Source organism: Lutra lutra, chromosome 8, assembly GCF_902655055.1.
Source record: "Lutra lutra chromosome 8, mLutLut1.2, whole genome shotgun sequence".
NCBI classification, from domain to species: Eukaryota; Metazoa; Chordata; class Mammalia; order Carnivora; family Mustelidae; genus Lutra; species Lutra lutra.
Window position 1 is genome coordinate 136,686,958 of NC_062285.1, and position 22,533 is coordinate 136,709,490.

The following is a 22,533-nucleotide window of genomic DNA, read 5'->3' on the forward strand; positions in this document are numbered from 1 at the left end:
TGGGAATAAAACTAATAAAATATTTGCATGATCTTTATGGAGAAAATTGCAAAACTCTGTGTAAAGACATCAAAGAAGACCTAATTACTGGAGAGATAAAACTAACGGACAGATAAAACTAGTACCCAATACGTAAAATGTGTGTTCTCCCCACTAACCTACAAATGATATGTTCCAATCAAAATCCCAAGTACACCAAAAGACATACAAGAATTTTATATCAGCATGATTCGTAATAGCCCCAAACTAAAAAAATCCCAAATACCTACCCACTATAATCATAAAACAGATGAATTATATACCAATGAAAACAAACTAGAGCCACACACAATTCAACACAAATGAATTTTAAAACAAAGTAAGCCAGGGACGCCTGGGTGGGTCAGTGGGTTAAAGCCTCTGCCTTCAGCTCAGGTCATGATCTCAGGGTCCTGGGATCGAGCCCCACAGAGGCTCCCGTGGAGCAGAGAGCCTGCTTCCTCACCCCGTCTCTCTCTGCCTGCCTCTCTGCCTACTTGTGAACTCTGTCAAATAAAATAAATAAACTGTTAAAAAAAAAAAAAGCCAGCAACAGAACATATATAGCATGATTCCATTTACATGAAGTTTAGAAACTAGCGAAACTAATTCATGATGTTACAAGTCAGGATGGTAGTTTGCTTTGGGCAAAAAGAAGGAATACTTTGAGAAGAAGCACATGGGGTGGTTTTGGGTGCTGGAAATATTTCCTCACAAAGTAGCAATTATACACAGTATTCACTCTGTGACAATTCAACAACCAGGACACTTACAATTTGTGTGGTATTCTATACTAATGTTATATACTTCAATAAAATTATATTAAAAAATAAATAATAATAAATAATAATAAATATAATAATATAGATATAATAAATATATAATATATAACTCTATATTTATATACATAAATATATAATAAATAAATATAATAAATAAATAATTAAAAAATAATAAAAATAAAACAGCTAGTGTCTGCAATTTCCTTGGAAATGCATCCAAAAAATACGATGGATTGATACAGGGATGGATAGACATGTGACAAAGCAAGTATAACAAAATGTTAATGGCAGAATTTAAGAGGTGGACATAAAGGTCTTCATTGTAAAACTCTATCATTTATTTTGAAACTTTTCATAATAAAATGCTGGAGGAAAAAAAAAATCCCAATGAGGTTTCTGGTTTTGTTTTATTTTTGCATAACTCTACAAGCTGGTTCTAAAGTTATGAAAAATTAAAAAGGGCAAGAACAGTCCAGACAACTCTGGAGACAGAAAAGGCAAGGGGCGCCTGGGTGGCTCAGTGGGTTAAGCCGCTGCCTTCAGCTCAGGTCATGATCTCAGGGTCCTGGGATCGAGTCCCACATGGGGCTCTCTGCTCAGCGGGGAGCCTGCTTCCCTCTCTCTCTGCCTGCCTCTCTGCCTACTTGTGATCTCTGTCAAATAAATAAATAAAATCTTAAAAAAAAAAAAGAAAAGGCAAGAAAAAGACTGTCCTAACAAATAACAAAACTAGTCATTAAGCAGTAGTAACTAAGATGACTAGTTACTAGTTGTAACACAGGTAAACAGAGACCGGTGAAACCGAACAGAGGACATAAAAACGAACTCGCGCACACTGAGAAACAGATAAGGCTGACACTAAAGATCAATACAGACGGGAGCCTGCGCTGCTCCGTTGGCTAACCCCCTCTCTTCGGCTCTGGTCATGGTCCTGGTGTCCTGGGATCCAGTCCCATATTGGGTTTCCCCTACTCCGCAGGGAGCCTGTTTCTCCCTCTCCCTGCCGCTCCCCCTACTTGTGCTTTCTCTGTCAAATAAATAAAATCTTAAAAAAAAAAAAAAATCAATACAGAAAAGTAAGACTTTTTGATAAATGATTCATAGATTAGATGAGATGCACTTAGAGAATACTTTTAATAACTCAAAGGAAAGGGGCGCCTGGGTGGCTCAGTGGGTTAAAGCCTCTGCCTTCAGCTCAGGTCATGATCCCAGGGTCCTGGGATCGAGCCCCACATCGGGCTCTCTACTCAGTGGGGAGCCTGCTTCCTCCTCTCTCTGACTGTCTCTCTGCCTGCTTGTGATCTCTGTCTGTCAAATAAATAAATAAAATCTTTAAAAAAAAAAAATAACTCAAAGGAAAATAAAAATTGAACAACAAACACAAGTTGCAGAAGAATACATATAATTCTCTCTCTCCAATAAATATTTATGTGATATAAAAAAGGAGAAATAATATTTTACAATTATTAGGAATATATACATATGTTAAAAAATACAGAAATACTTGGCAATAAAATATCAAATTCAGGGCAGTAGTTACCCAGGGGATGGATGGAGATCCATGGACAACAGTGCATAAGACAGATGGCATGTGCATATATAAATATTTGCTATATTACTATTCACATCTTTTCTGAAATCTTGTTTTTATAACAAATTATATTTTTTTAATTAACAAAAGTTTGAAGAAAGAGTGCATTCTTTTAGGGGCGCCTGGGTGGCTCAGTGGGTTAAGCCTCTGCCTTCAGCTCGGGTCATGATCTCAGGGTCCTAGGATAGGGCCCCACGTTGGGCTCTCTGCTCAGCGGGGAGCCTGCCTCCCTCACTCTCTCTGCCTGCCTCTCTGCCTACTTGTGATTTCTATCTGTCAAATAAATAAATAAAATTTAAAAAAAAAAAAAAGAGTGCATTCTTTTAAACAGTACTAAAAAGCAAAAACTGGGGTACGTGTGTGGCAAAGTTGGTTAAATGTCCAACTCTTCGTTTTGGTTCTACTCATGATCTCAGGATTGTGGAAATGAGCCCCACACAGGGCTCCACACGCTCAGCTTGGAGTCTGCTTGAAATTCTCTCTCTCTCCCTCTTCCTCTGTGCCACCCCTGCCATGCTCACATGCTCCCTCTCTCTCTCTCTCTCTCTCTCAAAATAAATAAATCTTTAAAAATTAAAAATAAAATAAAATAAAAAGCAAAAACTACGGGTGCCTGGGTGGCTCAGTCGGTTAAGCATCCAACTTAATTTCAGCTCAGGTCATGATCTCAGGTTTGTGAGATCAAGCCCTGAATTGTCAGACTCAGTGTTCAGTGAGTCATCTTCTTAAGATTCTCTCCCTTTCCCTCTGCTCACACATAAAGGTGTGTGTGTGCTCTCTCTCTAATAAGTAAATAAACTTTTTTTTAATTTAAAAACCAAAGACTAGGAATGGGGGAATGAAAAGAGAAGCTAATGAAACAGAAAGACACCAGACCCTGCAAGCCTTGTAAAACATGGCTTTTGTTTTTACCCCACAGAGCAGCCACTGAAAACTATTAAGCTAGGGAGGTCTAAAAGATTACTCTGATGAGGTATAGGATAAGTTTCCTAATGACAAAGGCTTATTTATCATTTAACTCCTAATCTTAGTACAGTTTATGATAGGGATGTTCAATAAATATTTGCTGAATTAATGAATTTATGGAAGGGGTTGGGAGGGAGAAGCAGAGAAGTACAAAGAGAAATCAGAAAGCAGTTGTAATAACCCAGGCAGGAAATGCTGGGCTTATAATGGTCACCTAAACTTACTATTTCTCTATTCCATAAGAATAGTAAGAGTAAAGAAACTTTCAAGAGACATGAAATAAAGTAATGGTCACGAACATGAAGACCTTGGTTCAAATTAGGCAATGCAATAATTCCATATGTACTCACCATTCTTGCGCTCACTAAGTGGAGGCAAATTGGGATTCCTGCCAGGGTGGAGGCCTAGGGTCAGCTCGGGCTGCAAGGAGAGCTCCTGCAGTTCATTGGCAACAGCTTCGCTCTGGGGGCTGGGGGCCACAGACAGGGACACCAGCACTGGTTCATCATCATTTTCGCCAGCCCCTCCTCCGTCCAGCCCATTCACAGCAATGACGGAAGGGGGCAGGCACACTACACTGGAGAAATCCACTTTGGCTTTCGTGATGGCAATCTGGAAATGGAAGGGCAGATAAAAGTTGAGACATCACCGTGAAGCGACAGACTATTCCACCGGACATATGCTAAATACTATTCTAAATCATACTACTGGCAAGCTACCACTGATCTTAAGCATTTTCTCTCAAGTAAGTCAGAATCATTTTTAAATTAATGTTTACTGGGGTGCCTGGGAGGTACAGTCAGTTAAGCATCTGAAAATTGGTTTCAGCTCAGGTCATGATCTCAGAGTCTATCATGGGGGTCGTGAGATCAAGGTCCGCAATGGGCTCTGCGCTCAGCAGGAAGCCTACTGCAGATTCTCTCTCCCTCCCCTGTCCCTCCTGCTTGTGCTCTCTCAGTCTCTCTCTCTAAAATAAATCTTTTTTAAATTAAGTAATTAATATTTACTATGCTCACAGAGTACATGTGATTTCAAGTCTGATGCTGTCCCCAACTATGTCTCTCAGGAGGACAATATAGAAATGAAATAAAAGCAGCACACACAACCTCTAATCGGATAAAAAGAAATAGTGGCCAAGCAGAAATAGTTATGGAATAGATGTTAGCCTCCAACTATCAAGGGGAAGTACCTTGAGAAATAATCCTTTTAATGAGTATCCAAAAGGTATTAAAGTCTTACAGTGTACCAACATTATCTAGGGGAGAAAATTTCTTTAAGAAAACAATTCCCAGGGCGACTGGCTGGCTCAGATGGTACAGCATGTGACTGCTGATCTTGGGGTTGTCAGTTCAAGCCCCACACTGAGTGTATAGCTTACTTGGAAGAAAAAAACAATGTCCAAGCCATTAGATTTCATAAAAAAAAATAGAGAGATGTATGTTTAATGATAAATATTTGTCCAAATATTTTAACTTACATGAATATTTAATCATAATATCCAGAAATTCGTTAGTAAAATGAAACAGCTGGCAATGTAAGAACAAGATCTTTAAAAATGATATAGAATACTTTATAACATGAAAGTCCTTTTTTTTTTTTTAAAGATTTTATTTATTTATTTGGCAGGCAGAGATCACAAACAGGCAGAGAGGGAGGTGGGGCGGGGGAGCAGGCTCCCCGCTGAGCAGAGAACCCAATGCGGGGCTCAATCACAGGACTCTGAGATCATGACCTGAGCCAAAGGCAGAGGCTTTAACCCACTGAGCCACCCAGGTGTCCCGAAAGTCTTTTCAATAGCATCTTTTCATTAAACCATAGCATGGACTAATGGTTAAGTGAATTAGGAACTTATTCATTCACTGAATCCTAATATGCAGTTAAGAAAAAATTTTATAAAGCATTTAAAGTGTGGAAAATGCTGACTAATATGTAAGAAAAGATATGAAAATGCATACTCATATATAAAAATATCATCCAGAGGAAAAAGAGATAATAGGGAAATACAACAAAAACACAAAATGGGTCTTGACTGGACTATGAACAATTTTCTTCCTTTTTTACTTTCTTTCATTTCCAAATTTTCACTAAAACACATATATATTGTTTGTATATTGAAAAAGCTATAGTTCTTTTTTTAAAAGATTTTATTTACTTATTTGTCAGAGAGAGAGAGTACAAGCCTGGGGGAGGAGCAGATGGAGAGGCAGAAGCAGGGTCCCCACCAAGCAAGGACTAGATCCCAGGACCCAGAATCATGACCTGAGCTGAAGGAAGACGCTTAACTGACTGAGCAACCCAGGCATCCCAAAAACTATAGTTCTTCATCTAGAAAAAGGACCTAGGAGTTCCCTGCAGACTTCAGTGAACACTTTAATTTGGAGATGAGGAAACCAATAAAATACTAGAAAACTATGAAATGAAGAAAGGCATTAAAAACTAAAAAATAGGGGCACCTGGGTGGCTCAGTGGGTTAAGCTCTGCCTTCGGCTCAGGTCATGGTCTCAGGGTCCTGGGATCGAGCCCCGCATCGGGCTCTCTGCTCAGCAGGGAGCCTGCTTCCCTTCCTCTCTCTCTCCGCCTGCCTCTCTGCCTACTTGTGATCTCTGTCAAAAAAAATAAAATCTTTAAAAAAAAACAAAACTAAAAAATAAAAAGACCATCACATCCTATCTTCATATAAGGCTACAGTGTGCCCTAATGTGGTCATAGTTCTGACTGATACACCTCATAAATATAAAATGAACTGGAAAAGATCCAGATTACAGCAATGAAGATGGGGGACTGACATTAAGAAGAGTGAAGATATTAAGAAGGACTCTACTCCAAAAAGGCTGGAAGGAGACTTGAATGAGGCAAGTTCAAGAGAAAAAATATTAGGGATTCAATACCAGGAACTTAATATTCTAAGCGGTAGAATGGGCAAACAATGGAAAATGACTTTTTTAGGGTTTGAACAATTTTAGGAATTACAAAACAACAAATGTCTAAGCAAATTCAGAATCTAATCTTCAAAGAATTTTTTCCCATCTTGCCTGTGACTTAACCATTTAAGCTGTGTCTCTGTGTGCACTAGGAGGAAAACTAACAGTTTTCTCTCTCTTTTCAAAGTCTCTCTCTCTCTCTTCAGAGTCTCTTTGCAAAAGACTCTGAAAGAGTATGTTTGCTTTCCTTAACAGCAGCCTTTTTTGACTTAAAGTGATATGCAAGGATCCTTTGAGACCCAAACTCCTTAGGACTGCAGCCCTCAGGCCTCAATACCCTTCTCCACCCTGATATACATGCACATGTGCTCACACATGCACACACACATGCACATGGATGATGGCACCGAGACGTGTGTTCTTCTTTTTTTTTTTTTTTTTTTTTAAGATTATTTATTTATTTATTTATTTGACAGACCAAGATCACAAGTAGACAGAGAGGCAGGCAGAGAGAGAGGAAGGGAAGCAGGCTCCTGCTGAGCAGAGAGCCTGATGCGGGGCTCAATCCCAGGATCCTGGGATCATGACCTGAGCCGAAGGCAGAGGCTTTAACCCACTGAGCCACCCAGGCGCCCCGAGATGTATGTGCTTTTAAAAAACAAGAACTCATAAGTGACTCCTAAACTAAAGTAGGAGGACAGTATCAAATCTTCAGCCCTAAGACAGAGGAAAAGGAGGTTCATATACAGTAACAGGTTTTGTATAAACAATTGGTAATATACACCACCATTCAGCTGTAACGAAAGAAGGAAATCCTGCCATCTGCAACAACATGGATGAACCAAAAAGGCATTATGCTAAGTGAAATAAGTCAGACAGAGGAAGACAACATATGATCTCACTTAAGATTTATGGTTACAAGGCAGGGGGTGGTGGGAAAACTGGATAAAGGTGGTCAAAAGTACAAACTTCCAATGAAAGATAAGTACTAGAGATGTAGTATACAACACGACGACTACAGTTAACACTGCTGTATGGTGTACCCGACAGTTGTTGAGAGTAAATCCTACAAGTTCTCATCACAATGGGAAGGTTTTTGTATCTATACGAGGTGATGGATGTTAAAACCAAACTTACGGTTGTAATCATTTCACAATATATGTAAGTCAAATCATTATGCTGTACACTTTAAACTTACACAGTGCTGCATGTCAATTCTATCTCAATAAAACTGGGGAAAATTATGAAATTATTCCTCATTAAGAGTTCATACCTCTCACTAGAAAACTGAGAAATTTAGCGGAGATGGTAACAACTGCGTATGACAGACCTTGTAAAATAATATCTGCATATTAACTAGCACTCAATAAATACTTGTTGGGGGCACCTGGCTGGCTCCGTAGGTAGAGCATGCAACTCTTGATCTTGGGGTCATGAGTTCAAGCCCCATATTATGGACAGAGTTCGCTTAAAAAAATAATAAACTACCTTAAATATATATATATATATATATATATATATATATATATGCATTAATACATACATACAAACATACTTGTCTAAACAAAGAGAGAAGCAAATGAAAGATACCTAAAGATAATCTGGGGACCAAGACAGGAAGGTCTTGAGGAAAATCTGAATGGTATAAAGAAGAATGCATGAAAGATGCGAAACATTAAAAATAATGCTTGGAACTCAAGGGCAGGAACTCCTGTTAAATTTCTGGGCTAGAATCATAGTTTCATACAAAAAGTTCTTCACCAAAGAGCAAAACCCCATGATTCAGACTTAACTAATATCTGGGACACTATAACTTGAGAACTAAACAAAATTTTACACTACTTTTTGGGAAGGGATGATAGAATAAAAGAGTGCTAGCAGTTTTAAGAGAAAAACTGGGGCACGTGGGTGGCTCAGTCATTAAGCGTCTGCCTTCAGCTTGGGTCATGATCCCGGGGTCCTGGGACTAAGCCCTGCTTCAGACTCCCTGCTCAGCAGGAAACCTTCTTCTCCATCCCCCGCTGCTCCTCCCCCTGCTCATGCTCTCTCTCTAATAAATAAATAAAATCTTAAAAAAAAAAAAAAAACTTCTTTAGCAAGTGATGTATTTTTTTAAAAAGATAAACTAAAATACTGCTTCATTATGTATAATTCTTCCTCTGATTACAAAGGAAATGAACATATTGAACGTTATTACATACGTATTTTTTATTTCAGATGAGTTATCAGTTCATTAAAAAAGGTCTGATACTAGTACTTACTGGATATCGAGTCTCAGTCCTTTGCAAGATAAAGTTCTAAAGATCTGTTGTACAACAATGTGAATTTATGTAACACTACTGAGCAGTACACTTAAAAATGGGTAAGATGGTACTTTTTTTTTTTTAAAGATTTTATTTATTTATTTGACAGAGAGAAATCACAAGTAGGCAGAGAGGCAGGCAGAGAGAGAGGAGGAAGCAGGCTCCCCGCTGAGGAGAAAGCCCGATGTGGGGCTTGAACCCAGGACCTGGGATCATGACCTGAGCCAAAGGCAGCGGCTTAACCCACTGAGCCACCCAGGCGCCCCTAGTACATTTAATGTTATATGTATTTTACCACAATTATTTCAAAATGGTCTGGCAAGATCTCTCCTATTAAAAAAGTAATTTACTAGCCTAATTCATATTATTCACTGAGCTTGAAAGAATAAAACATCTATTCTTTAATTTAGGTCTCACTAATTAAGAACAACCTTCCTCCTATTACTTTGAATTAGATTATTATTATTATTATTATTGCTTACTTTCAGAGATTCAATATTTATGCATGTTACTTCTCAAGGAACAGTAAAGATCTATCAGAGAATACCAAGCTTTTCTTAAATGAAGCCTGAATTTAAACTGCATCAGTCTGTAATTCTGGCATGCACTTAATGCACATAACCAGTACTTGCAGAAAATATAAAAAAAAATTTTTGAAGTGTGGAAAATGCCCCCTAAAAAAGTCAACCCAGGTCTAACGTTAGGCATGAAGGGAAAAACTGAGTTTAAAAAGTAATTTTCTTAGTATACATACATTTTTAGGGATGCCTGCATGGCTCAGTCGGTTAAGCGTCTGCCTTCAGCTCGGGTCATGATCCCAGGGTCCTGGGATTGAGCCCGCATCAGGCTCCTTGCTCCATAGGGAGTCCGTTTCTCCCTCTCCTTCTACCCCTCCCCCTGCTTCTGTTCACGTTCTCAAATAAATAAAATCTTAGAATACTTATCTATTTATTTTATTTAACAGATTAAAGAAAGGCATGTCAAATTCTGTAGTGATGCAGTTACGTTTGTGCCTGTCAATGTCTGGAATGAAAGAAAAAGCAATCTGAAAAACCGCTTTATTGAGAAAATCTGAAAAACTGCTTTATTCCATTCAGAATTTATTTTAATAGCTTAGTAACTGATTAAGTTCCATATTTATGGAATCATTAAGGGCTTGGAGATCACTTGAAATTTTAATACATATACTTCACCACATAGTTTTATTGGGTAAATTGCATGCTATGGTAGTATCTACTAATGTTTTCAGTAATTACTATTTCAATGATTTCAAAAGCTTCAGGATATATACTTTTTAAATACCATTATTAAACTGCATTACAACAAAATTCTTCCATAAAATCATGGGCCACGGGATGGGGAGGTAGGTGAAACAAGAGTGGCAATGTTGGTAACCGCTGAGGCAGAGTACTGACTGGGTACATGGAGACTCATTAAACTATCATTCTCTCTGCATTTGTGTATGCTTGATAACATGCTTATAATGCTTTAAAAAAAAGAAAAGATTATTGCACAGAACAAAGTGAAGACCTGGTAAGACATAAAGCACATGTCCTCAATCTTGACCTTAGAAAATAAGCCAAACAAAAGTAAAAATCAAGCACTGACAAAAGAAAAGAATATTTAGCATAAAATATATATACATATATAGAAGATTTATTTCTCTAGCAAACATATTACTTCTACTCATTTTTAAACAGCCCACAGAGGAAAGTCCTAGTAAACTCTGACAATCTAGAGACAATATCCAAAAATGTGGAGGTACACTCACAATGGATTAAAATGTCTCCTCTACCAATTCCTAAATACTCCTAAAATTTTATTTACTGTATAACCTGCAAGAAAAAGAATCTAAAAGTGTAATATTTATCTCAGACTATATGTATTATGTTATTTAGAAAAATGTAAAAGTTGTATCTCAAACAAAATACTTTCTGAAATGTCTCAGAAGAAAAGTAATTAAAATAACCAAAAGGAAAAAAATCCACATCATGTTTTGGTGTTGTAAATTTATAATTCCACTCAGTCCGAGATCAAACTTTCTTTTACATCATAGGATCACCAACTCCAATTTCTTGGCTGCTGATTCGCATAGGATCAGTAACAGACAAAACAAAAACAACATGGGGGCAGGGTCATCTCCCACAACCCATCTGTTTCACTCTCTTGCTGGCCTGATGCCGCCTCATCTTTTCTCCACCCCACCCCCTTTTGGGGCTGCATGCCTTCTGCTGGAGTGGCATATGTAATTAGAAGCAACAGCACAAAATGTGTTAGAGAAATGGAAGAGTTCAGGCAGACAGCTGGTAACTCTAGAAAAATATATATTAGCAGGATTTTTAAAAATTATGACCCATGACAGAGTTCATTTCATGCAACTAAATGATATGGTTCTCCTGAAAAAAAATTTTCTGTATAAAAACTGTTTTCAGGGGCGCCTGGTGGCTCAGAGGGTTAAGCCTCTGCCTTGAGCTCAGGTCATGATCTCAGGGTCCTGGGATCAAGCCCCACATTGGGCTCTCTGCTCAGCAGGGAGCCTGCCCCCCCCCACCCCTGTCTCTCTGCCTGCCTCTCTGCCTACTTGTGATCTCTCTCTCTGTAAAAAAAATTTTTTTTAAAGCTGTTTTCAATCATTTAATGAATTCCTTTTAGATGGATAGGTTATTTTCCTTGATCTTCAATAATAGAGAAACCAAAATCTTAGCAGACATATATATACATTTATACAGATGAATTTGACACAAAGGAATTCGAGAACATGTACTCTGTGACAGCATACTATGTATGAACTAGGCACTGCCCTGGGTCCTACAGGGAGTGAGGAAAGTATCAATCTTGCCCTTATCTCTGTCACTATCACCCCCATCATCTTCAGATGTCTTAAAAACTACTCAGACGTCTAGGAATGGCAGTAAAAGGCCTTTCTGTTCCCTCTTCATCATAGAAATTATCTAAAGCCAAGGAATACAAGAAACAGAAAAATACAACATCTGCCTAAAAACAGGAGAAGGCACACACGGAAGAGTGGTGTGGCTGTAAATTCTCTGACATTGTCCCGTTGGTAAAAAAAGGTCTATTTTCCCTACACTGAAAGTGAGCTGGCCTAACTGCTTTCACCAACAGAGTACAGTGAAGTGATGCTATGCCAGTTCCAGGTACATACTTCTGCAGCTTTTTTCTTGGTCTCTTGGAGCCCTGTGTCCCCATACAGAAGTCTAAATACTCTGCTGGAGAGACCATAAGAAGAAGTCAAGGGGCACCCCAGCTGGCTCAGTCAGTAGAGTACACAACTCTTGATCTCGGGGTAGTGAGTTCAAGCCCTACATTGGATATAGAGATTACTTAAAAATAAATTATTATTTAAAAAAATTTTTAATGTTTTTCTAATCTTAAAAAAAAAAAAAGTCTAAAGACTATCCTAAAAGGAATAGGTTGAGACTAGTTGAGACTAGCTTTCTAGACATGCCCACCAAGGTATCAGACATTTACACTCTTGGTCTGTCCAGACAAGCCCAGTCATTTGCTGAATGCCACCATGTGGACCCAAGTTAATACCATGTGGAGCAGAAGAATCCCCAAGCTAAGCCCTGCCCAAATTCTTTAACCCTCAAAAATGGGAGATATAATAGATGACATCAACACTGGAAACAGATAGTAGAGTATGCCTTCAAATTCTGAAAAGAAAAATGTACTTTCCAATGAGAATTGCTTATACAGCCTATCAATCAAGTGTGAGTAGACATTCCAAGCAACAGAAGTTTTATCTCCCAAGTAATTTTTTCCAGGAAGCTCCACGAAGCTACGGCCTTTGCTCACTTCACATTTTCAGCTCCACCTGGTTGTTCTATAGGGAATCAGTCATCCAAGTTTTCCCTTTTTTCCCAACAAAATGGATAATGGTAACAATATAACATTGCCTCTTCCTGTAAAACAGTAAAAGCAACAGTAGTTGCTTCATTTCTCACCACTTCTCTCAAGCTCCAACCATATGTACCTGTTATGCTGCTCTCTACATGTGACATCTAGAATTGTTTCTTCCTCCACAATCTACCCTCATCTCCCTATTATCCATCCCCTTCTTACAGATCAGCTTCCATAAGATCCCAGGCTCGCTACTGCTACTGCTTACTTTTACTACTATTATAATGGACTGATCCTCCACTAGACGGTAAATTTATTGAGCAAAGGAATTTGGTTCCTTTGTCTTTTTTTTTTTTTAAGATTTTATTTATTTATTTGACAGATAGAGATCACAAGTAGACAGAGAGGCAGGCAGAGAGAGAGGAGGAAGCAGGCTCCCCGCCGAGCAGGGAGCCTGATGTGGGGCTCGATCCCAGGGCCCTGAGACCATGACCTGAGCCGAAGGCAGAGGCTTTAACCCACTGAGCCACCCAGGTGCCCCTCCTTTGTCTTTTTTAACTCAAGTACCCAGATGGAATATTTGACAAAGAACAGGAACTCAATAAATATTTGTTAATTTACTGACCATATTATCCTTACAGCAACCACATCACATACACGATCAAAGTCAGCACTAATACAGAAAAAAGAGGGAAGAGGGGCGCCTGGGTGGCTCGGTCAGCTGAGAGTCTGCCTTTGGATCAGGTCATGATTCCGGGGTCCTGGGATCAAGCCCTGTGCTGAGTTCCCTGCTCAGTGGGGAGTTTACTTCTTCCTCTCCTCCCCCCTCATGCTCTTTCACTATTTCTCTCTCTCTAATACATAAACCTTTAAAAAAAAAAGAGAGAGAGAGAAAAGAGGGAAGAAAGTTTTGTCACAGGTGGTTATTCATTTTTAAATAGAAATATACAGAAGATCAGAAAAGGCTTCCTAAGAGAGGTAATATTAATATTTGAGAATAACCATAAAAAATGAATAGGATTGACAGGTTTCACTTAATTTTCATTTACCTTTTTTTTAACCATTTATTTTTTCAACAAATATCTACTAAGTCTGTACTATGTGGCAGGTATTATTCTGGGTTGTAGAGATACTACAGTGAATAAAACAAATCTCCTGTCCTCAGGGAGCTTATGTTATCCCAGGAGACAGAACAGCACGAATAGGAACATCACGTGAGAAAGTGTGTATTTATGTTCTAGAAGAGCAGTCCAGTTCAAGTACAAGTTATAGGAGATGTACCTGGACCAGCAAGCTGGGTTTAACATCATCAAATCTGCTTTAGAGAATTAATGTGGCAGTGAGATAAACAGTAGGTTGAAAAAAGGAACACAAGACTGGGGGAAAAGTTCCAAAGCTACTTCATACCTGGCACAGAGCAGGAACTCAGATCTTTGTTGAATTCATGTGGAATGAATAAGATAGAATTTATATGTGACAGGATATGTTTGTGTTTGGTCGCAGAGGGTGAAGGAAAGGAAGGTGTCAAATAGGACTTCACAGTTTTAAGCCAGAGTGACTGCTAAGAGGGAAGAAAGGAGAAGGAATTTTATCTGAGGGGATGCCGAATTTGATTCTGGATGCTGGGTTCAGGAGCCAAACCCAAATAAGGGTTATCTCCCAGCTTTCAGAAGTTTGCATTATGACACCTGCTTTCACAAAAAACCTACATTAGTTCCTGTTTTTGCTGACCAAAAGAAATCTGAAGAAGAATGTTGCTTTTAGGAAAAAGGTGAGGGGCGCCTGGGTGGCTCAGTGGCTTAAGCCGCTGCCTTCGGCTCAGGTCGTGATCTCAGGGTCCTGGGATCGAGTCCCACATCGGGCTCTCTGCTCAGCAGGAAGCCTGCTTCCCTCTCTCTCTCTCTGCCTTCCTCTCCGTCTACTTGTGATCTCTCTCTGTCAAATAAATAAATAAAATCTTTAAAAAAAAAAAAAGGAAAAAGGTGAAAACTGAAAATAGCGCTCAGCGTTTGTTTTCCAGGCAGCCCATACTCGAGCGGCGAGAGCAGCATGCCAAGTTCCTTCCCTGGGACCACACTGGGCATCTCAGCATCCAGCCGCCACAGCTAGAACTCTGTCTGAGCACTTCTGTACTTTACCACAATTTATTTTGTGCATCCATTGGTAAAATGTGTCCTAAGGTGTCAGAAAAGCCTAAGCAACATTATTTTTGGGGTCTGGGAATGCTAAAAAAATGTTTCTATATAAATTAATTGTTTCTTCATTATATGCTATTTCAACTTACAAAAGGTTTCATAGGAACACTCTACTTCCAGATAGCAGGGGAAATCTGTAATGGAAACATATGTGAGCTTCCATTAGGTACATGGGAAGGAAAACATGGAAATGAAAGTAGGATGGGAGAAACAGAAAAGGATACAAGAACAGGAAGAGAACAAAAGGAAAAAAAGTAGGGAGAGTAAGAGAAAGAGGAAGAGGCACAGATATAAGGGAACAATAAATTGCTAGCACACCTGACACCCTTGGTAACTCAGGAATTTCTAGTCTCAGATTGCCTACTCTGAGTCTTAGACCATCCCTCTGACTACTAAAATTATCATATACAGCTGAGTATCTAATTATGTATCAGTACTTTCTACTCATACTATTTCAGAAGAAGCTCAATAAAGCTGTAACTCTATAATGCAGAGGGACAACCAGCTGTCCCCAAACTTAAAGACACAAGTAGGCTCAAGGGCTTTTACGAAGGAACATGAACTTACCAGCTGGAAGCAGCAGAAATTAAAACAAAACAAAACAAAACAAAACAAAAACCGAAGATATACAGAATACGTATAATAAATATACAACAGAATAATTTGAGATAACTAAGTATCAAGTGTAGGGGGGCCAGGATGGCTAATTTTGATGAAATGGTCAAGACAGGTTTCACTGAGGAGGGAGTTATCTGAGGTGACATATTACCAGCCCACACTTAATGAGCACTTACTCTAAGTGAGACACTTCATGTGTATATATTCAATTTTTAAAACACCAAGATGGATTTACTTTTCTCAACCAATTTTTTTTAAAAGATTTTATTTCTTTGACACAGAGAGAGACAGATCACAAGTAGGCAGAGAGGCAGGCAGAGAGAGAGGGAGAAGCAGGCTCCCCACTGAGCAGAGAGCCTGATGTGGGGCTCGATCCCAGGACCCCGAGATCATGACCTGAGCTGAAGGCAGAGGCTTAAACCACTGAGCCACCCAGGCGCCCCTTCTCAACCAATTTTTAACAGTTGAAGAAATGAAGGCACTGAGAAGTCACATAACTTGAAAGTAGGCAAGGGGTTTCAGAACCTATGCCCCTAGCCACCACACAATCTGGCGCTCCCGGAATTTGATAAGCGGCAGCTAGCCATGCAGAGGAAATAAGTTCAAAGGCCAGGAGGTGGGAATGAGCTTGGCATCTTCAAGGAAAGACCAGCATGGTCAGCAAGCAGAGTGGGAGGGCAGAAATACAATCTTCAAAAAACTGAATGACACTGGGAGGTTTTTTTCTAAGTAATAAAGTGATAGGACCAGCAGTCTATTTTTAAAAGATCACTTTGGTGGCTGTGTAGAAAACCATAGCCTGGGGGCGCCTGGGTGGTACAGCAGGCGAAGCATTGGACTCTTGGTTTCGGCTCAGGTCGTGACCTTGGGGTCCTGAGATCTAGCTCCACATGGAGCTCCCCACTTGGCTTGGAGTCTGCTTGGGATTCTCTCTCCCTCTCCCTTTGCCCCTCCTCACCCACAGGCATATGCATGCTCTCTCTCTCAAATAAATAAATCTTTAAAAAGAAAAGAAAAAGAAAACCTTAGCCTGCTGCCCAACTTTGAGTTTGGTATATAATTTATCATTTTGCTGGGCCCCCTAGTAATTACTGCAATAATGTTTTTGGGAAAAGTTATGACATGCGATCTGTATCTTAAAATATTGTATTACTGGGGCACCTGGGTGGCTCAGTATGGGCGTCTGCCTTTGGCTCAGGTCATGATTGTGGGGTCCTGGAATCAAGCCCTGCATCTGGCTCCCTGCGCAGCGGGAAGCCTGCTTCTCCCTCTTCCACCCGCTCCCCCTGCTTGTGCTCCGTCTCTCATCATTCCCCTGATTGTGTTCCCTCTCCCACTGTCTCTCTCTTTCTGTGTCAAATAAATAAATAAAATCTTTAAAACAAACAAACAAACAAAAACATCGTATTACTGAGTTTGCTGATATGACCTTGAGCATATAACTCTGAATAAAAATTAAATTGTCGGGGCGCCTGGGTGGCTCAGTGGGTTGAGCCTCTGCCTTCGGCTCAGGTCATGATCTCAGGGTCCTGGGATCGAGCTCCGCATCAGGCTCTCAGCTCAGCAGGGAGCCTGCTTCCTCCTCTCTCTTTCTCTGCCTGCGTCTCTGCCTACCTGTGATCTCTGTCGAATAAATAAATCTTTAAAAAAAAAATTAAATTGTCATCCTGTCCTGTTATCTTAAAGGGTCTTATGGGAAGTTACTCTGAAAAGTACAAAGAGTTTAACTACAAGGTGGTGTTTTATTGGAAACATTTAACAGAAATTTGACAATATGCCTTAATGCCTAACCCAAACTGCCCCTTCACCAGAAAAAGTCTGCTTGAAATTGAAAGCACTATTTTGACAAGGTGATTTGTTATATTCCAACACTACAGCTTTCCTTACAATTCCTAATCCCACTTCTGTGGTGTTCAAATGCACTCCCATCTTTAAATGTGGAATTATATTTTAGAGATTCCTTCTGTAAGAGGAATGGATGGATGATGAACGATGTGTTTATGAGTCTACAGGCTACGTATAAAAGACCAGAATACATTTAAATAGGATCTGAATGTATCTTGTGCAGTCACCTTCAACATCATGTAATTCATCATGAGACAGGCCAGGAATTTTTTTTTTTTCCCCAAGCTAGGAATTCTTTGGTCACTTCCACTCTTGCAACAAAAACATACTCCAATAAGCCAGGACAACCTGAAACATTGCCAGGCCACAATGTAGAAAATTGCCGTAGTTATTCTGTTCAGGTATGAATAATATGAAAAAAAGCGACAACTGACTGTTGAATGATGCAGGGCTTGGGGCACCATCCCCTACATAGCTGAAAATCTGCATAAAACTTCTGATTTTCCAAAAATTCAACTACTAAATAGCCTCTTAGCCAGAAGCCTTCTGTATAACATAAATAGGTGATTAACTCATATTTTATACACTGTATTCTTACAATAAAGTTACAGAAAATATTATGAAAATCACAAGGAAAACAGAGTACGTATTGTATTTATAAAAAAAATCCACATGTAAGTGAATTCGCACAGTTCAAACCTGTGCTTTCAAGCGTCAATTGTAGTTATTTTTGAACATACTAACTTTGGAATGAAAAACTTGTTGAGACAAACCTCACCTAGGAAGAAGACATGCAGCAGTTGGGGCAAAGGAAAGACATTTACAGTATTGTGCTTTGTTTCCACACTACAATAGAGTGTTTGAAGAGAAGCCCTATTTTCCAGTGCCAGAGCCTCATCCTTGGGTTTCCCAATGTGCTCTCCCCCTATATATCAATATACTTCCTCTTTGTAAAAGGAGCCATGAACATTTTCCTGAACGCTTTATCAAATATTTTTAAAAGATTTTATTTATTATTTATTTATTTACTAAGATAGAGCAAGAGAGTGGGCGTGGGGGGAGGGTCAGAAGAAGAGGGAGAGAGCACGGAGCCCAACATGGGGCTCCATCTCACATCCCTAAGGTCATGACCAGAGCTGAAACCAAGAGTGGGATGATATACCGAATGAACCACCTAGGCACCTCCAAATATTTCTTAACACTGGAACTGAACTGGCTTGCCACAGAAAAGAAATCCAGAAACTGTTACAATTTTTAGGAAAATCCAAACACAGAAACCCTTACTCTGAGAAAATGTATACTTAAGACTAGCATGTCTGTGGGCTAAGCAGAAGAGGCCAGGCCACAGCTCCTAGGCATATACTGGTGCCACAGTGAGGGACCTTAGGACAATGCACATACCAATGAAAGCAGCTTAGAACTCAAATACCAACGTATATCACCAGCATACTAACCAATTATTTTTCTGAATAATTATAAAAGCATCCTTATTAATTAAATTAATCTACTCTAGGGGCGCCTGGGTGGCTCAGTGGGTTAAGACCTCTGCCTTCGGCTCAGGTCATGGTCCCGGGGTCCTGGGATCGAGCCCCACATTGGGCTCTCTGCTCTGCAGGGAACCTGCTTCCTCCCCACCGCCTCTCTCTCTCTCTCTCTGCCTGCCTCTCTGCCTACTTGTGATCTCTGTCAAATAAGTAAATAAAATCTTAAAAAAAAATAAAATAAAATAAATTAATCTACTCTGGCAAGATCCATTACCATACAAAAGCACGGACTCATTACATTACATTCATGGTCTACGGTGCAGAGATTATGTTTTAAAATGCATTTTAGGGGCGCCTGGGTGGCTCAGTGGGTTAAGCCGCTGCCTTCGGCTCAGGCCATGATCCCAAGTCCTGGGTTCGAGCCCCACATCGGGCTTTCTCCTCAGCGGGGAGCCTGCTTCCTCCTCTCTCTCTGCCTGCCTCTCTGCCTACTTGTGATTTCTCTCTGTCAAATAAATAAATAAAATCTTTAAAAAAAAATGCATTTTAGGGGGCACCTAGGTGGTTTGGTCAGTTAAGTGTCTGACTTTTTTTTTTTTTTTTTAAGATTTTATTTATTTATTTGACAGAAAGAGAGATCACAAGTAGGCAGAGAGGCAGACAGAGAGAGGGGAGAAGCAGGCTCCCCGCTGAGCAGAGAGCCCAGTGCAGGGCTCGATCCCAAGACTCTGAGATCATAACCTGAGCCGAAGGCAGAGGCTCAACCCACTGAGCCACCCAGGTGCCCTAAGTGCCTGTCTCTTGATCTCAACTCAGGTCTTTATCTCAGGGTCATGAGCACAAGCCTGGCACTGGACTCCACGCTAGGGGTGGAGCCTACTTAAAAAAAAAAAATGAATTTTTAGATTCTCACAGTCATAAGAAGATTTCAGTCAAGGTAAAATCTCTGGAAACATAATTAATCTTAGCAAAACTTAAATAAAAACAGCTCTTAAGAGGAGCCTGGGTGGCTCAGGGTGTCTGGCTCTCCGTTTTGGATCAGGTCATGATCTCAAGGCTGTGGGATCAAAACCCACCTTGGGCTCTGTGCTCAGTACAGAGTCTGCTTCAGATTCTCTCCCCTCACCTCTCTCTAATAAACAAAACTTGAAAATTAAGAAAAAACAAAAACAAAAACAGTTCCTAAGTCATAGGTCATTAACCTTCCCTTCCAAATAGCCTCTTGCTTCAATTGTTATTTCTAAAAATGTGCTGAGAATTTCTGATGGAGTAAAATATAAAACATAACTAAATACAATTTTAATTTCAATACAATTATATTTAAAGCTTTAAAATAAAGGAGAGAGAGTAGACACAAGGAGATTCATTTCCCAAACAAAGCGAATAATAACAAAAGTTATCTCCAAAGCACTGCAGGAGTTTCCACATTACAACTACATGAAAAAGCAATTTTTGGAGAATTTACAAAATGCTAAGACATACAGCAGCAGCAGTCAGCGCTGCACACTTTGAAGGCATCTGTACGGGCAACACGCACAGTGTGGGTAGCAGGAAAAGAAAAGGTACGTGCACACCATCATGAAAACCTTCAAATAGCTTTGGCCTATCTGAAAATAGCAAGGTTCTAAATCAATCAAGGAGAAAAAAAGCACACTGGTGATTTGTATCTCAAAGAGAAGAAATCATCTGAATATAGTAACTCAGAAGTCTTAGATGACATGAAAAGAAGAATACAATAGGAAGAGAATTATGAGCAGTTTTAAATATCAGACATCCTGCCAATGAGCAGGAAGTCAAAGAATCTTACCTGAATGATTGTGGCAGGCACTGGAGGTTGTTACCCAATAGCCACTTTCCCCCTCCTAGCAGCAGATCACCTGAGCTTTAGCTAAGTGCATGCCAGAATGAAGACTGCAATTCCCAGCCGCTCCTGCAGCGAGGCCATGTGACTGAGTTTAAGCTAATGGGACAGTAAGAGTGAAAGTATTAAGTGTGATTTCCAGGAAATGTCCTTAAAGAAACCATGTACGATTTCTTTGGCCCCTCATCCTTCCTACTGACTAGAACATGGATGCGGTGCTGGCACAAGCAGCTGTACTAGATTATGAGAAAGAAGCCACATGTGAGAATGGCAAGGCAAATAGAGAAAATAGGAAGACGATGGTTCCTTGACATTAGAGAGCCCCCACCAGCCCTGGGCTACCCACCTCCCTTTGCAAAAGAAAAAAATAAACTTGTATCATGTTTAAAACCACTACTATTTTACTTTTGGGGGAGGGTCACAAATGGTTGGATATAATCCTAATACAGAATCTGGTGTTATGAATGAGATGCTTCATGAGAAACAATGTAACATATGTGGCACTGCTTCATAAAACAATAAGTGTGAGCGCTCACAACTGAAGACTGAAAAGCTAGTGGTCATTGTTATGCAATGGCAAAACACCTGGCTAAACCACTGCCCAATTATTTATCAAATAAATAAATAAAATCTTAAAAAGAAAAAAACATGCTCTGGAACAGCATAGTAGTAACAGCTACACAACCTCGTAATATGATAAAAACCACTGAACTGTATGTTTTTAAAAGTGTACCAGGTCGCCTGAGTCAGTAAAGCATGTGACTCTTGATCATTGGGTTTTAAGTTCAAGCCCCACACTGGGTGTAGAGATTACTTAAAAGTAAAATCTTAAAAAGGAAAAGAATGTGTATAATGTGTGATTTATGTGTATATGTAACTTACATCTCAATTTTTTAAAAAACATGTACACTAGAGGGTCCAAATTTCATAAAAGTTTTTACTGCTGCATCAAGGACATCTGTAAGTGAAACTACTTTTTTTCCACACTGCAAGCACAAGGCGGTAAAAAAATCCAATGACTCTTGAGTGCAGTCTGGTGCCACTCCCTCAATTCATGTTAAAGTACCAGCAATTTTTCCCACCATTGCTTTTGCATCATCAGTACATATGTGAACACAGTAAAATGAACATCTTAGTATACATCTTAGTATTGCTATAAAAAATCGTTTTGAACTTGTGACTTTCTGCAAGTTAAACCAGGGACTTCCACCAGTCCATCTACATACAGAATCCTCTTTGTGAACCCTTGGACTAGATTATACACTCCTAGAAACAGGGAACACATCTTAAATTTACCCAAAAGAAAGCACAGATTAGGGGCACCTGGGTGGCTCAGTGGGTTAAGCCTCTGCCTTCGGTTAGGGTCATGGTCTCAGGGTTCTGGGATCGAGCCCCACATCAGGCTCCCTGCTCAGCGGGGAATCTGCTCCCCCCTCATCTCTGCCTGACTGTCTACTTGTGATCTCTCTTTCCTTGTCAAATAAATAAATAAAATCTTAAAAAAAGAAAACACAGATGAGTCAGAAAAGGAGCACAGTCTTTTTGTCAGGCAGACTTGGGTTCAAATTCTACAACCGCCATTTGGGTTACAAGAGTTTAAATTCTCTATGCCTAAGTTTCCTAAAATGAGAACACCTATCTAGCTGAATTACTGTATGGATTAATGAAACGAAGATATAAAGTAATCTGGGGCGCCTGGGTGGCTCAGAGGGTTGAGCCTCTGCCTTCGGCTCGGGTCATGATTCTAGGGTCCTGGGATCGAGCCCCACATCGGGCTTTCTGCTCCACGGGGAGCCTGCTTCCTTTCCTCTCTCTCTGCCTGCCTCTCTGCCTACTTGTGATCTCTCTGTCTGTCAAATAAATAAATAAATAAATCTTAAAAAAAAAAAAAGATATAAAGTAATCTAAAACTGTATGAAATATAACAGGCGTTCAGTAAATGTTAGTTCCCCTCTCCATCTTGCTCCCAACCAGCTACTACAGTTCCTTGTACACAGAAGATGCTCAGTTGCTCAGTGAATATTGGTAGAACTTAATTTACCTCATAATTAATTTACCTTAAGTTACCTCATACAGATCTATATATGT

General features: G+C 39.7%; 1 protein-coding gene across 3 annotated transcripts in view; it reads right to left on the minus strand.

Moving 5' to 3' along the window:
- The window catches only part of MRTFA (myocardin related transcription factor A), a 201,962-nt gene that overhangs the window by 118,484 nt on the left and 60,945 nt on the right, over positions 1-22,533 (minus strand). For all 3 annotated transcript variants that reach the window (XM_047742459.1, XM_047742458.1, XM_047742457.1), the window contains exon 4: positions 3,708-3,969. In XM_047742459.1, the coding sequence (XP_047598415.1) occupies positions 3,708-3,969 (262 nt within the window). The remainder of the gene's footprint in view (positions 1-3,707; positions 3,970-22,533) is intronic.